This window comes from Adiantum capillus-veneris, chromosome 10 (assembly GCF_014529385.1).
Source record: "Adiantum capillus-veneris isolate H3 chromosome 10, ASM1452938v2, whole genome shotgun sequence".
In the NCBI taxonomy this organism is placed as follows: Eukaryota; Viridiplantae; Streptophyta; class Polypodiopsida; order Polypodiales; family Pteridaceae; genus Adiantum; species Adiantum capillus-veneris.
The window spans coordinates 87,725,601-87,743,038 of record NC_140940.1 but is presented as its reverse complement, the minus strand read 5'-3'; the positions used below and the strand labels follow the sequence as shown (position 1 = coordinate 87,743,038).

Here is a 17,438-nt window from a genome sequence, read left to right as displayed (position 1 = left end):
TCCCAAATTCCACTACTCTCAAAGTTCATAGGCCATTTCCATTACACACCGTATGTATTAATGGGAGCAAAATCCCTGTCAACTACAAGCTTTTATAAAATACATAGCAAAAATGGAATGTTCTCACATATAGCAAAAACGAAATGTTCTCACAGAGAAAGCTCTTCTCTTTTTTGAAGCGAACAACCTTTTCATTGATTACAAAGAGATGTTGCTTGGGCAAGGTATATTTGAGATTAAGATACTTGCGAAGGTGACTGAGGTGCGAGCCATTATTCACTGCAATGGCGTGCACTCCATCGTCGTGGAGGCATATTTGCAGGTCAACTGATTCTCTAGCAGCAAAGTCTAGTGCCTCCCATTCTCCCATGGACAACTTCCATCTTCTATTGGGAAAGACCATTGACAAGCTTTGCTTTGCAATATGGTATCTGAACACCAAATTGTTAGCAACTACAGAGCACTTGATTCTATCTTCCTAGTGGTTGACCACCTTAGTTTCCCATCCAGCTGCAAGGAAGCCATTGAAAGCACTTTCCCCTTTTGAAGTCCACATTTTTGGTGTCCTGTAAACGCTCTGAAGTCAAAAGATAAACACAAATACATGAAGAGACATAAACCATGTTACCATGGCTTTGTGGGAACCATAGTTGCACTTCATTGTTGCTTGCACATCCGCCTCGATTCTCCTATCTAGAGTCTTAAAACTACCTAAACAGTTTGTGCTAAGCCTAGACTCTAATTTGTTGTAAGATTGTGAGAGCCCTCTCACTATGATGAGGTTATGTTGCAGGATGAAAAGCTAAAATGGGAGAATTCTATGAAGTTAGACTTTGTAGAAGAATAGACTTGGGACTTAGTATATGTGCCATAAGTGAATGATGTTATGCCTTGTAAATGGGTCTACAATTTGCATTTCACACCCAATGATGCTAAGCCTAAGTACAAGTTGGATTGATTTGTCAAAGCTTTCAAGAAAAAATTATAGATTTTGAAGTAGTTGTTTCCTTTGCAGTGGTGGACAATACTTGCCTTGGCTGCAAAGGAACATAGAGTTGGTCCAATGGATGTAAAAAAATGTTCTTACATTGGATCTTCGTGATGACATTTACATTCATACCCAAAGGGTTTGTTGAGGAAAGGCGAATAGAGTTTGGAGTAAAAGCTAAAGAGAATCCTTTAAGCTTTGAACCAAGCAGTAATAGAATGGTATCATGAGTTAGATGCTTTCATGAGGTCTTTAAGATATAGGTGGACCTACATTGATCACATTACATCTACACAAAGAAAGCTACGAATGGGAAAGAATCTTAAAAAATCCATCATGCTTTCTTTGAGATAAGAAGAGACAACACTTAACACATAAACACATAACCCTTGGAAAATTCATCATTGTTTTGAGTTGAGAAAAAATCACACAGAGAACACATAATCACTTTTGAACTTAGGCCTATGTCACACATTACCAATGGACAAGGCTGACGTGGAACAACCTTACCATGCACTCAAGCTATATCTTGCTCTTCTTATTCGCTTGGCGAGGCACACAAGGCGGTGGTCTTCACTAAAGCTACTAGCTTGCTTTGCTCTAAGGGTAGGGATGGGCGAGGGTGATCCATTGGAGAGAATTAACTCCACTTCGGACGTGACATGGCTGCCAAGCGAGCCTCTGTCGTCCATGGCCACTGCCGAATGTGACAGAACATGGAGCAAGCACGGTCGTTGAGTGGGCCACATAAAGGGAATAGATGGCCATCGAGTGTGAGAGTACAACGACCAGACTTATAAAGTTCTCCATCACATAGTCCTTAGGCCGTGTTTAGACGAGCCTGACAATAGAGCGAGCTCCTATCACTTGCCCCTGTGCTGCTGTTCGTAAGGAGTGGATGTAGAAATTCAATGCCCTGAACTCCATTCAATGGGTTGTAGCACAGTAGTTGGTGTAACGCTCATGAGCCATAGGATTCAAGATCAACCTTGGTTGCACGTGATTTATGGTGGGCAAAGCTTCTCTTCTGAGGGCGGGGCTTGCCCATGTTCTGGTGGGTCCAGAAACAAGACCTTTCTCATTTTGCTCCAATGAGCTGCGAACATCGTGGACAACAATACTCTTCCGCAGGCTCACAACCTTACTTAAATTCTTGGGCTCGCCAAAAATCGTTTAGGCAAATAAAATTAAACGACAAAATCCAATAAGGAAGGTATAAGATTTTCAACACGATTACTTGCTACGTTCTTTGCAGAACGTCGGACCTTTGCGGGAAACCCTAAGGCAGGTGTGATGGCGAATCAGAGCTCCTAGGGACACGGAGCAAGGCACGTTTTCAAGGCAGAAGGCAGATCCACAGCGTGGTAAGGGGAGGCAGCCAGCGATAGAATGGGAAAGAAGAAGAAGAAGGCACCTCCCAAGGTCTGGTGTTTCTATTGCGATCGCGAGTTCGATGATGAGAAGATTTTGATTCAACATCAGAAGGCAAAGCATTTTAAATGTACTGTTTGTCACAAGAAGCTTTCTACTGCAGGTGGGCTTGTCATCCATGTCCTGCAGGTGCACAAGCAGACAATCACCAAGTACGCCTCCTTCTTGCTCTGCTTTTTTTTTGTTTATATTCTAATATGCAAGGTAAGCCTGAGGCCTGCCTTCCCTGCTTCCTGATTGCTCTACATATTTTTTTTTTTATATAAGGCCGACGTGTTATTAGTATTAGGATACTAACATGCAAACACTCTGCTTTTTGATTATTTCTACCAGGATATGTCCATGGGAATCGTACCGTTGGATGTGTGATTTCTGTGTTGCATGTATGGAAGAAATAGTGAGAAGACACAGCTTGTAGAATCACATTAGTCTTCATTTTTACTATGGATGGATGCTACTTTTGATGGTTTTTATGAGCAAGGAAGGAGAAATGCTTGGTTTTACAGAGTATGTTCTAATTGTGAGTTACTCTATATAAACCTGCACCTTGTGGGTGGTTATGTTTTGCCGCTTGTGGGTGAGTAGGTAGTAGACTATTCAACCTACATAAGGATAAGAGTTTTGTTTGTATGTCATATGGAGTCCGAAACGTAGGATCAAGTCTTTGTGCTGGCTTATCCTTGTTGTGATTGTCTCTAAAGTTCAGTATTTTCAATAAATAAGCCTTCTTCAGCCTAAGCCTTAAGCATTTCAAAGTAAATTTTGTGTTTTTCTCCCTTTTCAGTTTAGAAATACATAAGATGTTTCTTATTCTTTATCTGTTCTTTTACATGCCGTGCTTTTGTGTTTCGTGTCATAGATTAGAATCATAGATGTGTTGATAGAGCAAACTTTGATGGATGTATAGAGCATCATGGGTTTTAAGGTCTTTTCACAGAAGATGGTGGTCGTCTAATTGGATGATAACTAAGAGTATGGTCACATGTGGGCTACTTCTAGGCACCTTCTTTGGTTTTCATGGGGGAGGATGATTGGGTCCATCCTCCATCTTTGTCAATGTTATTGCACAAGAGGATTGCATCTTACTTTGGGATTAGTCACATAGATTTTATGACATGGATGCATGTCACGTGCACATCTAACCCTTTGTGTATGTGAACAAGCTAATTCCTATTTCTAGGGTTTGAGATAGTCTCGGAACTTAGGAAGTGTTTTTGTATGCAGGACGTGCATGCCTAGGCACTTTAGAATATCTGCATACTCTTTGATTGCACAAGAGCACAACCAATGTCCGCTTTGTGTGGCACTTGGGAGTGTTCCCAGTAGTACCAAGCCTAGGTTCAACTGCATACGACACACCTCTTATCAGTAGGGTCTCAACTTATTAGTAAGTGACATGGGAGCCATTTTTTCCAAGGTTGTGGAGGTCAATTCCTTGCACTGCTCGACCCAGCTTGCCAGTGCTATATAAGTGACCCCAAGGGAATCACTTCAAGGCAAGAAGGAGTAGGAGAGTATCCTCCAGTACTAGAAGTTCCCATAATTTCCAATCCTCTGTCACCAGCTAGCAGATTCAGCTCTTATTGCCATTATGTAGCAGATTTTAGTCAGAAGCAGTAGCGTCTTCAACATTCAGCTTATAGCCTCGCAACACCAAGCAGCTATAGCAAGTACTTATCAATATCCCCAAATTTAGGATCATTGTATCAGCATTTGTGCAATCTAAAGCAAATATTTCTCTATAAAGCAAACATCTCTCTAGGGGTAGAGAGGGGGCCCTTGGATGGGGGTATGGGACCCCATCTAGTGTCAGTCTTCTCTCTGTCTCTCTGTCTCTCTATCACTCACAGAACCTTTACTCACACTATCACTTTCTCCTCTCTAGTCTTTGCACATCTCTCATGAAGTAAAAGGATCTCTTTCATTCAGTAAAAGGAACCTTGAGTACGTAGTGAGCACTCATCTTGAGCACACACCATCAATCACTTCCGTTATATATAACATTGGTACCAGAGCTCTTCCGCAATGTTCGGTATCATCAATCAAGCAAAGAATCTAAAGAATCTCTTAGATTCATTTTGTCCAAGAGTCTTCGAGTCTCTGTCCCGGACTTGTTAGCCACTCCCACCCTTAGTCCATTGCGCATTGGGCGCGCTCTCGTCTTCATCGCTCTGTCTTAAGGGCAATCAAGCAATAAAGAACTGCATAAATTTTTTTGCTTGTTTGAGATTGCATGTAACACAAGACCACTTGGGCGTGTTATCTCTCTAATCCGTGTTTTTGAAGTGACAGGTAACCTAGAAAAGAAGGGCTTGTCTAACCTCCTTGTTGGAAATAGGGTTCCAATGCTTTCTTCCGATCTCACACTATGGAAAAAGTGAAAATTTGACTGTCGTGCCTTCATCCTTGAAATTTTTGGGTTTGTTAGGCGCGTATCTCGAGAATGGATAATAAGGGTATCCATATGGGCTCCAACCGTTGTAGCCTGGTGGCGGTGGTTGGGGCAATGGTGGTTGCACTGGATCAGGTCAGATGGCTGCACCATATTCCTGAAGACTCCCCTGATCGGAATAGACGGGTAGACGGGTGGGAAGGTTGCTGGTTGGAAGCTCTCGTATTTTCTGGTGCCGGAGGAGGTACCACTTGGGGCATCAAAGGGGGTAACATTGAATTCAAAAATTGTTGAAAAGTTTGTAGCGTTAGAAGATTTTGTTGAGGAAGCCGTCAAAGAATGTCGCGAAGCTCATCGAGAAGAAACTGCAAATATTCTGCTGAATCAATGAACGTCATGTCTTGGATTTTTTTATGGCGTATGCTCTGTAAGACAGCGGTGAAGACGGGAGCGCGTCCGATGCGCGATGAAGTAAGGGTGGGAGTCGCTAATAAGTTTGGGGTCGAAGCACGAAGATTCTTCAAATAAAATTCGAGTAGCCTTTTGGAAGCGCCGGTTTGCTTTGTCTCCTCTTTTGTAGGACCGGTATGCTTCAGAAAAGCACACACCTGATGCTCTGATACCACTGTCACAAGACGGATACCACGCGCCGATAAAAAAGAACAGACTGGACGGACTTTAGCACTTCAAAAACAATTGGACTAAAAAAAAAGAGAGAGCACATGCAACACGGAGTGACGGATTCCACCCCAGAGAGTAATGGCCCCAAACCTTGGCGTCCCTTTCGGTATATCTTTATATTACTTAAAACTCAGTACAATGCCGGTAATGACACTTTGCACCTCCTCACCAAAGCATGCCAGAGAACGAACCCTCTGCATATATTTAAAGGCCCTTGGCCTCAAAAGCAGTTATATGAAAAGCAGTAATCTCAAAAGCATCTGGTCCAGAAGTAGGTGCTCAAAAGCTGCCTGTGTAAATCATGGAAATCCTTACAGGTTGCTACGTGAGCAAGCCAACGCAAAAAGCGAAAATCCGTACAGGTTGCCACGTCATCGATCAACACGAAATCCAGAGATCCGTATTAGTTACCAGGTCATCAGTTTTTTCTTTTTCTTTTTTTTCTGTTCTTTTTTCTTGTGTGTGTGTGTGTGGGTCCAACATTATTTTAATGCCTTTATGTCCTCTGGGCCCCATCGGACAAGGTCCCAAAAGTTGGTGGAACTTTTACTTCTTCTGTTGCTTCTTTTTAGGGTTAAGGTCCCTCTTCCGAGATGTGAAGGTTGGCTCCGTTCTTTAGTGGCTTGACACGTCAGCAATTTGTGACAGTTTTTATTATGCCATGCTTCATATGGAGTCATAGATTGCGAAGCTTTCGTAGGACACCTGTTAAGTACATAAGGAGTTCACATGATAACCTCAAGTAAAAACGCATGTCGCAAGCTTGACTCTTGACCATACATAATGCCATCTCCGTACGACGTGTTTTTATTTTCAGCAACACTCTTTTGCTGAGGTATATACGGCACTGTGCATTGGTGTTTTATCCCACGACTAGCGAGAAATGCATTAAATTCATGAGACATAATACTTCCCCCCTCGATCGGAAGGGAGGGTGCCCATAGTACATTTAGAGACATTTTCTATCATAGCCAAAAATTGCTTGAAGCACATAAACACTTCGGACTTAGCTTTAAGCGGATACACCTATGTATGCTCGGAGTAATCATCAATGAAAGTCACGAAGTAAAGGTAATTGCCCAAGGATGAAGTTTGCATGGGCCCACAAACATCACTATGCACAAGCTGCAACCCTTACTGAACCATCCTTTGGAAACTTTGAACGTTGCATCATACCCAAAATACAGCCTTTACAAATATATGCTTCACATGTGCTTCAAGAGGCGGCAAAGAAGCAACCATATCATATTTTCTGTAAACGCAGCAAACTTGCAAAATTCAGATGCCCAAAACGTGCATGCCAAAGTTTTGCATTTGAAATAGCCTTTGAATCCACAATTGCATTTGCAAAATTCTACCCACACTTGTCATATAAAGTGAGCTTATACATCCCACGACACGAGATGCAACAATTTTATCACCAAAATTGATCATGAACTGTACATCTGTCATCCACAAATTTGACAACAAGACCAAGTCTAGTAAGTATTGATACAGACAAAAGGTTCTTCTTGATCCCAGGTACATAAAGTGCATCAACAAGTGTGAAAGAATTGCCATTCGTAGTTGTCACAAAGTGATGATGTGGCGGACAACAGAAACCCTAATTTCTACCAAAAACCCTGAAATTCCTGCAAACCCTAATTTTTGCCAAAAACCCTAATTTTCGGAAATCGCGGATTTTTTTTTTTTGGGAAAAATGATGAGCGACGCGAATTTTGTTTTTTTTATAAAAAAAAGAGAAACAGACTCTCTAAGAGAGAGAGAGAACTGATGCTTTTTATTTTAAAAGCTTTTGGGGCTCTGCTTTTGGGCATCCCTTGTAACCTTTAAATTAGTGGTGAGGGCCTCACTTCTCAGAGCATCTCGACGCAGAGTCTGAGAGTGAAACCCTAACCGCTCTCTTGTACTTTGATGATTGATTAATATAAAAAGAAATACCGAAAGGGGCGCCAGTCTTTGGGGTCAATATCTCTAGGCACGAAACTCCGTCGGGCCAGTGTACATCTATTGTGATCTGTGACTTGTTTTGAAGTGGTTATTTGGTGCTGTCGCGGTTGATTCTTGACTTGGAGTGTGCCAAGTCTGTTACAGTAGTATCAGAGCACGGTCGATTTCTCTTCTACGGGAAATCCGATCCCCGAATTTTTTTTTCCGTGGCACCTATGGCTTCAGGCAATGATCAGTCGATTCCCTTTGCATCTGGAGATGCGGGCTAGGATCACAACGAAGATTCAGACAGAGTATGGCCCGCCTCGGCCTACTCAGGCGGAGCAAAGAGAGATGGAGCGTCGTCAATTGATTGGCGATGCAACAAATATGATGCTCAATTTTGCCAAGGACCCGAAGATGGCAAAATATATGAACCAGACCTCTTTGGAAGAGGTACAGATGGAGTGGCAGAGAACCACAACACCACTCCCGAAACCCGCGCTCAAGAAACCTTCTGCCTCCAAGAAAATATACGGAGAAGGAACTGGAGAACGTGGTTGATGCACGGATTGCTCAGCTTTTTGACACGCAAAAGAAAGCCAAAAAGCACGGCAAAAAGCAGAAGAAAGGCACTGACTTCCCGGGATATTTGGGTCGTCGGTCGACATTTGACAAGGCAAAGAAATTGAAGAAGCGCGTCAAGTTTGAAGACCTACCCAGCTCTTCTTCTTCTTCTTCTTCTTCTGACAGTTCTTCTAGCTCCTCGGATTCGAGCGAAGAAGACAGAAAAAGCAAAAAGCGAAGCAAGAAACAAAGCTTCGGAAAGGGTAAGAAAAAGGCTACATCTCGCCCAGAGACTGACAGTTCTATTGAGGACTCGTCTACAAACAGCCCAGATTCTGATGACGGAAAGTTTTATGCGAACAAGAAGAATTTTTACAAAGCCCACCAGTATGACTTTCTCGAAGATAAAAGCAAGAAAGTCCGAGAGTTTAAGGAAGGTGGCCACTCGATCAAGTTTGATACTTTTCAGGATACTCAGATGCTTCGAAGGCTTTGTCTTTTATACAGCAGTTTGACATCGCTTTTGCGGGAGGACGCTATTCAGAGCACTCCAAGATTCGGAGAGCTGCCTCTTACTTCAAGGGGAATGCTCGTACTTGGTGGTCCACGCTTCTATTAAGCAAGACTGTGCCAGTTACATGGCTGAAATTCAAGAGGCTTTTTATTTCTTCTTGGTTGACTCAAGAGTTTGAGCGAGATATACGAGCTGCTTGGAACCATCTCCGGATGACCAAGAGCGATACAGTGAATTCTTATTGTGAAAGATTCTGGAGCTCTTTTCTACCCGCCTCTTCATTCAAGAAGATCTCGTTCAGAGAACAGATTGAGCAGTTTACCTTGGGTCTACCTACAGAGATCCGAGATCACTGCTTGGAACAGAAGTCAGCTTCTATTCAGGAGTTGATAAGTCATGCGAAGCGGGGCTTTGCCATTCACTCTGGCAATCTGACCTACTCCACAGATGAGGCCATGACACAACGAGCCGAACATACTTCTGGGAATGAAAGTAGAAAGAAAAAAGAGCAACCAAGAGAAAAATGATGCACGACCCTAGCTTACTCCTAAGGAGAGAGCTGGCTTCATCAGAGAGGGGAAGTGCTTTGGATGCGGGGAACATGGACATATCTCCGCGAAGTGCCCTAAAAAGGCACAGAAAGAACAGAATGATAAAGACGACTACAGGCCTGAGAGTTCGAGAGTAGCTGAGGAGCGTGGCAGAAAAGGTAGATAGAAAAGTAGAACTCGTACCACATGGCGTGGGACCTGCACCGAATCTAATGAATGAAAGTACAAACTTTGTCGCTTTTGGGGCAAAGTGAAGGATCAGGAAGCTCTTTTGAAGGAGCCAAGGCCAACTTCTTTTCACTTGGAATTGGCGGCTTCATTTGGAATTACGCCCGACAGACTAACGCCACAGGTGGAGGTAGTTCGACTGACACCCGGATGGGCTTTGCCATTACACCGAGCATTGGCAAACTTCGTTTGCAATGAGAGGGGTGTTCAGGGCACGCGAGTGACGTTCTACTCAGAATCCCTTGGTACCACAAGAACTACGCCGTGGTTGACTACTGGGCCGAGAAAGCGACTTTGATAAATGAAGGGCTTAGAGATTGTACTTGATGAACTTCAGTTTCTTACTCATTCTTTTGGGAGAGAACTGAACGATGGATAAAGGTTGAACATGTTTTGACCTAATCAAAAGATCGCCAAGATTTTTCTCCACACTCATGCCGATTGCTTTTCAGAGGGCCTGAAGATCAATGATCAAACCATTGATCTGATATCTGGAAGCACGCCACCGAATTGGCCACCTTACCGTGTGAGCCGAGTACAGAATGAAAAGATTATGAGCCCAGTGAAAGACCTCTTGGAAAAGAGTCTTGTCTAGCCTAGTACTTCATCGTATTGCTCTCCAGTGTTGTTGGTTTTGAAGAAAGACAGACTTGGAGAATGTGCATCGATTATAGAGCTCTCAACAAATCACCATCAAAAACAGATTTTCGATTCCTAGGATGGATGATATACTTGACAGGTTACAGGGATCCTCGTGCTTTAGCAGGATTGACTTGAAGAGTGGATATCATCAGATCAGGATAGCGCCAAGAGATGTCTACAAGACAGCTTTTCGGACGACTTTTGGGTTATTTGAGTTTTTGGTGATGCCTTTTGGCTTAACCAATGCTCCTGCGACATTTAACCGGATGATGGACAGGATTTTTCGAGAGTACAGGCTATTTGTTGGCACTTTCTTTGACGACATCATTGTTTCCTCCAAGAATGAGCTAGAACACAGAGATCATCTGCTTCAAGTCTTTCAGGCATTACGAGATCACACGTTAGTGATTAATGCAAAGAAAAGTGAATTTTTCCTACTAGAGATACACTTTTTGGGACACATTGTGTCACCAGACAGCAGGAGTGCAAATGGATCCGACCAAGATAGAGACTATGCGTGATTGGCCCGATTTGAGGAATGTCCATGAAGTTAGAAGCTTCTTGGGACTGTGTTCGTACTACAAGCGGTTCATACGAAAGTTTGCAGAGGTTGCTTTCCCTTTGTCTACCTTGACACAGAAAGGAGTACCTTTTTCGTGGGGACCCACAGAGGTGACTGCCTTTCGGACATTGAAAGAGAAATTGACTACAGGACCAGATTTGACTTTGCCGTACTTGCAGAAGTCATTTGAAGTATATTGTGATGCTTGTGGTCGTAGACTGGGTCTGGTCTTGATGCAAGAAGGCCATGTCATAGCTTACGAGAGCCGTTTGTTCTCTAGGCCGGAGATGACAGCACAGATCTATGAGATAGAGCTTTTGGCGGTTATGCATGCTCTTACTTAGTGGCGGCATTACCTACTCGGAGCGGATTTTACTGTCTTTACAGACCATCAAAGTTTGCGCTACTTCTTGTCACAGAAGCAGTTTCGGAAAAGCAGATGCGGTGGGCGAACATCTTGTCACAGTTCCACTTCCAGATTGTCCATGTGCAGGGACAGAAGAATGTGGAGGCAGATGCTTTGTCTCGGAAACCGTTGGTTCTGGCTATTTCCGCGATACATCATAGGAGCTTCGAGGATATGGTCGATCAGTATGCCACAGATACAGATTTTGCAGATATTTTCACACGGATACGGGATGGGGAGAGAGTAGCTGGATACTCCCTTCGGGAAGGCTACTTGATGAAAAAGACTATGTTGTGCGTTACACAGCCATTGAGGGAAAAGGTTATGACTGAATGCCACTGTCCACCTTTTGCAGGTCACCGCGACATTGCGAAGGGGGTAGGGAAATACTTCTTTGGGCCGAGACTCAAAAAGGATGTGGAAGAGTTTGTGCGCAGTTGCTTGGTATGCCAAAAGGTCAAGTTTGACAAGCAAGGCATAGGGATTGTTACAGCCTTTACCCGTACCCACCCACCCCTGGGAAAGTATTGCAATGGATTTCATTTTTGATCTCCTGAGAACACAGAAAGATCACGATGATTTTCCGATTACATGGCACGCCTGAGACGATTGTCTCCAACAGAGACCCCAGATTTATGAGTTTGTTTAGGAAGACAATTTGGGAGAACATTGGCACGCGGTTGCAGTTCTCGTCATCGTTCCACTTGCAGATTGACGGGCAATTTGAGATTGCCAATTCAGTGATTATAGATTTATTGAAGTCTCAATGGGAAAAGAACTTACCTTTGGTGGAATTTGCCTACAATAACATGATACACTCTTTGACGGGGAAGACGCCATGTGAGATTGTTGAAACTGCTGCGAAGGTTCCATCCTTCCTGAGCACGAAAGATTAGATATTTGAAGCGGATGAATATTCGCGAGATTTGGATACGGCTTTTGCCAAGGTTCGCGAGACTTTGCAGGAGTCTCAAGAACGACAGAAAAAGGCATCATATCGCCATCGTCGCGTCTTGAAATGAAGGAGGATGATTGGGTGCTCTTACTTTTGAGAAGGCACGCCCACGAAAGAAAAAGGGAAAGGAGAGGCTTTTCCAAAGCTTGGTATGCGATACTACGGACCTTTCCATATCACTGACAAGATAAATGATGTCTCCTTCCGATTGAAACTGCCAGATACTTGGAGGATTCATAATGCATTGCATGTGAGTCTCTGAACCCTGTTAAGGGTGATGTGCCTGATGATGGGGAGCCTGATGAGCAACCCGAAGTGGAAGAAGACGAGGAGATCCTTGTTCCTGAACAGATTTTGGCACATAACGATACGAAGAAAGGTAAAGTCCGAAGGCGGTTCTTGGTTTAGTTCAAGAACTTTCCTGCATTTGATGCGAAGTGGATGGAGGAGGAGGACCTAGCAGATACTCCTCGGATTGTGAAACTTTACCTCGATGTTTTGGTTTAGCATAGTCTACTCCAAACGGAACCCAGAAACTCAGCTTGGCCGAAGATCTGGTGCAGTGGGATGCACAAGAGGGGAGTTACTTCGCTCCTTTGTCAACAGATGCCTCGATTTTGATACTAAAGTCACTGATGTCTCTTTGAGCTTCAGGGATACTGAGAGCTGACAGTATTCTGCTGGATGACTTTATGAAATGGAATTCCTGATTATGATACTGATTTGTTCTTGACTTCTTGTGAGTGCAGGAACTGATAGACGAAATGACTGCAGCATTTTGGTCCACTTGATCTCGAATAGACATGGTTGCAATAGGGGTTAGTCAATCGGACATCGATGAGGTCCCGATTGGACCTAGATGTGATTGCTAGCTACATTGCCGATAAATCATGGTCTAAGATCCGAATGAATGTTGAATGTCATGTGATGTCCTGTGATGTCGTGTGTTGTGACTGTCGATTTTGTACATGTGCTAGATGTGTGTTCCTAGTACGTAGGTACTAAGAGTGAGTGTCTGCTAAGACGGTTTATGGCTTTTGTCGGTTTTGCAGGCGTAATCGCGGTCGATTACAATGCTTTCAAGAGGGGGGTATGTCACAAAGTGATGGCGTAGCGGACAACAGAAACCCTAATTTTTGAAAATCGCGGATTTTTTTTTTTTGGGAAAATGATGAGCGACGCGAATTTTGTTTTTTTGTAAAAAAAAGAGAAAAAGACTCTCTTAAGAGAGAGAGAAATGATACTTTTTATTTTAAAAGCTTTTGGGGCTCTGCTTTTGGGCATCCCTTGTAACCTTTAAATTAGTGGTGAGGGCCTCACTTCTCAGAGCATCTGGACGCAGAGTCTGAGAGTGAAACCCTAATCGCTCTCTTGTACTTTGATGATTGATTAATATAAAAAGAAATACCGAAAGGGGCGCCAATCTTTGGGGCCAATATCTCTAGGCACGGAACTCCGCCGGGCCCGTGTACATCTATTGTGATCTGTGACTTGTTTTGAAGTGGTTATTTGGTGCTGTCGCGGTTGATTCTTGACTTGGAGTGTGCCAATTCTGTTACAGTAGTAGTTAGCACAATCTTTCCAACTCCCTTGATAAGAGGCATTGTTGGCACAAGTGATTGAATTCCCATGAGGGACATCCTCGAGAGAGGTAAACAAGTCACGATGTGAGGTAATGTGCTTTGTAGCACCACTGTCAAAGTACCACACATGAGCATCTGCAACAATTGACATACATGCATCATGGATAGAAGGATAATAAGTATACTCAGCACTAAATGCCCATTTTGCATCTACATCAGCATCACAATCTCCTTTCGTAGAAGACTTTACAATTGTTGCACTTGTAGTGGAACCAACCTCTTTCTTCTTAGTCTCTTTTGCCACTTAGGACACTACTTAATCAAGTGGTCATTAGCTTTACTATAATAGCAACGCATCTTTTTTCCCTTTTCACCAGAATTCCTAGACGAAGTGTTTCCAACAGTACAACTCGAAGAAGACTGTAAGGGACTTGTTATGTAGAAAATGACACTGGCAAAAATTATGCACAAAATGATGAAATTGCCCGCGCAATACTTATAGTGGAAATGGAGGCCGAGATGAGCCAGAATGGAAAATCTGAGCAAACTCAGTTCTACGAGCTTTCCCAAAGTATTTGTCAACTTGCTGATGCTCACCAAGGCTCACTGAAATTTGAGAAAGCGAGCTGGCGATGCCAGCCTGACTAAGCCCGGGAGGACGCAACGTGCTTTGATACCAATTGTTGGAAATAGGGTTGCAAGGAAAGACGCACAGCTTGGAGAAGACGAAGAAGCTCAAGGTACGCTACAGAGAGTATGCATTGCTTAGTGCACAATGAAAGATGAGATAGCCCTAGAGTGATGGGCGTATATATAATGAACAGGGAAAAAACCTCCTAGTGAGGGAAAAAATGCCCCGACGGTCCTAAGTGTGTTCACACACATCACTACCACATATGTATGGTAACACCCCCCTTGTTCCTCTTTTCCACTCATTGAGAGCGGACGTTGCACATTGTGGCAAGCCAATCGACGTGAGGTGGGAAGAAGCAACCTTGGTGTGAGTGCAAGGCCGCCAAGGGGTTCATCCGCAGGAAGGAGTTGAGCTTGGGTAAGAGAAAAGCCTTCTTAAACGCAAATTGCAAGCAGTACCCCAAGTACCCCAAGAACCCAAGTACCTCAAGTATCCCAAAAACCCAAGTATCCCAAGTACCCAAGTACCCCAAGCAGTATCCCAAGTACCCCAAGAACCCAAGTACCTCAAGTACCCCAAGTACCCAAGTACTCAGTGTATGGTTGTCATCAAAAGTGGAATGGATACTTTGCATGAAGACGATGAGAGTGGAATTGGAGGAGAAGAAATCTCCACACCAGGAGGATTGTCTCTATATCCTCCTCTGTTTCCACGTACACCACGGATTGCACCAAATTCTATGGGGACTTTGATGAAGTCCATGATGGAGATGATGCTACAACAAGAGGCTCAATGGGCAGCTATGGAGCTAGAGCGTGAGCTAGCGCGCGAAGCTCAACGCATAGCAAGCCGACAGAAAGAGAGCAGCTATGGAGCTAGAGCGTAAGCAAGCACGCGAAGCTCAACGCATAGCCGCAGAAGAAAAGAGGGCAGCTATGGAGCTAGAGCGTGAGACGTAGCGAGACAAATGCATGCAAGAGTTGGTCCTCCAAATGCTATCCTCGAAGAGCAAGCCACTCAAGGAGGCCGACGAGTCATCACGTAGCCTAGGTAGAGACGATGACTCCAACAATTGAGTCATTGAGAAGTTGACTGTCAGTAAGTATGATGGTAAGATGTATGCTTCTGTGATTTATTCTTGGTTGCGTCAATTTAATGCTTACTTTGCGACTAACAAGGAAAACAATAACGATAGTGTGTCAAGCTTGCAAGAGGCACAGGTGGCTGAGCATCTTAAGCATACCACAGGTGGGCCACTACTGTCTTATAGTTGGATCGATTTCCAAGACAAGCTCACGACTCGTTTTATGCCATTGCAAGACCTTGATCGGTTGAAAGAAGATTGGTGAGGTCTCAAGCAAAATGGAACTCCCGTTATGTCTTTTTCTAACCGTATTTTGCACATTGGCGTTCAATTTTGTAAGTCGGATGAGGATCACAAGGAGGCTTTCCTCTTTGGTTTGGACGAGTACATCAAATACGATGTGCAAGTCTTCGACCTAAAGGACTACAATGACGTCGTCAAAATCGCTCTCGCGCAAGAAATGAAGCACAACAAAGGTAAGCTGAAGAAGAACAAGTCAAGTACCCCTCAGGACCAACATAATGGTAAGAACAACTGTAATTCTTCCTCTTCTAAGGCTTTCACTATACCTAGGGCACAACACTCTTCACTCGATAATGATAATAAAGGAATTGGAGGTTGGTTAAGTCTTGAAGAACAAACCGAGTATGGAAAGGAAGGAAGATTTTCCAATGTAAGGCTAAAGGTCACATGAAAAGAGATTGTCCTAAGGAAGCATCAAAAGAACCCACAAAAGATCCTACAGAATCCACATCTTTTGTTAGTATCATCAATGAGAAAACTAGTCTTGCTTGGTGGGCCTTTGCCGCACATAATCTGATGGATTTTGGAGCGCAACTGGTTAGTTGGTTAGCTGGTTGTGATTGCTGTCGCCTTGGGTTTTGTTGTGGTGACTCAAGAAAATGAGTGGAACCAATTGATAAGCACCAATAATAGCTCAGTTTGGAACTTGATGAGCATTGGAAAGAAGCAAGTTGTGTCCCATAGTGCTCCATATAGGACATTGGGCTACTAAAGAGGGTAATTGAATAGAGCAAAAGGGTTGCAAGTTAACCTAGTTTGGTAGTTGTTTGCAGATTGCACCATTCAATCTAGTAATAATGAGACCGTTTAGTCTCTAAACCGTGGAACCATCTTTGAGACACCCATCTTATCTCAATCAATCGTAGTCAATTTTCCTTTATTACAATATATAGGTTGAATTGCCAAACTGTGCGAAAAGAAATGTATGTCTATTTGGTAAATAGATACGATAATCGAAATTGAGCATGCACTCGTGAGGAAAACATATGGCTAAATTGAAGCTTTCACAAACTCAAAAAATATAGAAACCATAAATAGAGTTTAAAAATCGAACTATACTACTAACCTGATAATCATGTACGAATGTCATCCAATTGTGCAAGTCGAAGAACAATGTTTGATTCAAGCTACAAAAAAGCAATGTGAATAGTTAAACATATCCTCTTGCAATGAAACGCCACAAACTAAAACTGCAAAGTATACAGTGCACGTCATGCAGAGGTGCCATACAAAAGTATGGTGGAGAGTTGGCACTGTGGTCTCTCCAAAAATTATAAGAAACGGAAGCCGTGCCCTGCCCCGTAGTGTTTATGTGCTGAGCCAAGCAAACGCATAGTCATGGGGTGTTGGATACAGATAACGAACCTTGTAGTGTTGTCGAGATGGAGTCCGCTTGTGCAATTGAAATGTCCACTATTGTGAATATATGTCCTCCCTGCCAGACACAAAACACCCATTAAGAGATAAATATACATCCTCTTTTTTACACTAAAAATCCATTTGAGCTCCGTCCGTCGTCCCCACTCCTCGGGACGCGTGACAGCAGACCGGCTAGCATTCTCACTGTGAATTCTCTTACCCATGTCAATGACTTGTGTAAGGCCGTAGTTACATTTGGAGAGAGGCCTTTCCTTTGCATCCAGTGTGCTTCCTTGCCAGAGCCATGTTGAGCATATCATGCAATCAAGGCGTTCGAAGTAATGACATTTTGGAAAGGAAGCTCATAAAGTAATTCTTGTACTTTCGTGAGGGTACCACATTTGGCATACATACTCACCAATGTACTCCCTAAACATGTGAATAGTGGGCTCAATGTGTATCTTGCTCATTTTGTAAGAATTCTTATTTTTAGCACGGGCGTTTAGTCCAATCAAAAAAATATTATGCTTGTGTTGTGCAGAAAATGTTGCTTCTTTCCTGGATTCGACAATGGATTTGCCGTTGTTCCATGCACACCAAACTGGTGACGCTTTTAGGATCTTCCCTCC

The 17,438-nt window shown here is 43.3% G+C and overlaps 1 protein-coding gene across 6 annotated transcripts in view; it reads left to right on the top strand.

Moving 5' to 3' along the window:
* The first annotated feature begins 2,200 nt into the window (after window positions 1–2,200).
* SUF4 (zinc finger (C2H2 type) family protein) overlaps window positions 2,201–17,438 on the top strand; it is a 42,018-nt gene continuing 26,780 nt past the window's right edge. For 2 of the 6 annotated variants that reach the window (XM_086521741.1, XM_086521742.1), the window contains exon 1: window positions 2,203–2,571. In XM_086521741.1, the coding sequence (XP_086377867.1) occupies window positions 2,378–2,571 (194 nt within the window). In that variant the 5' untranslated portion in view covers window positions 2,203–2,377. Of the gene's footprint in view, window positions 2,572–17,438 lie in introns of all 6 variants that reach the window. The other 4 variants (XM_086521743.1, XM_086521739.1, XM_086521738.1 and 1 more) reach the window with 4 other exon arrangements.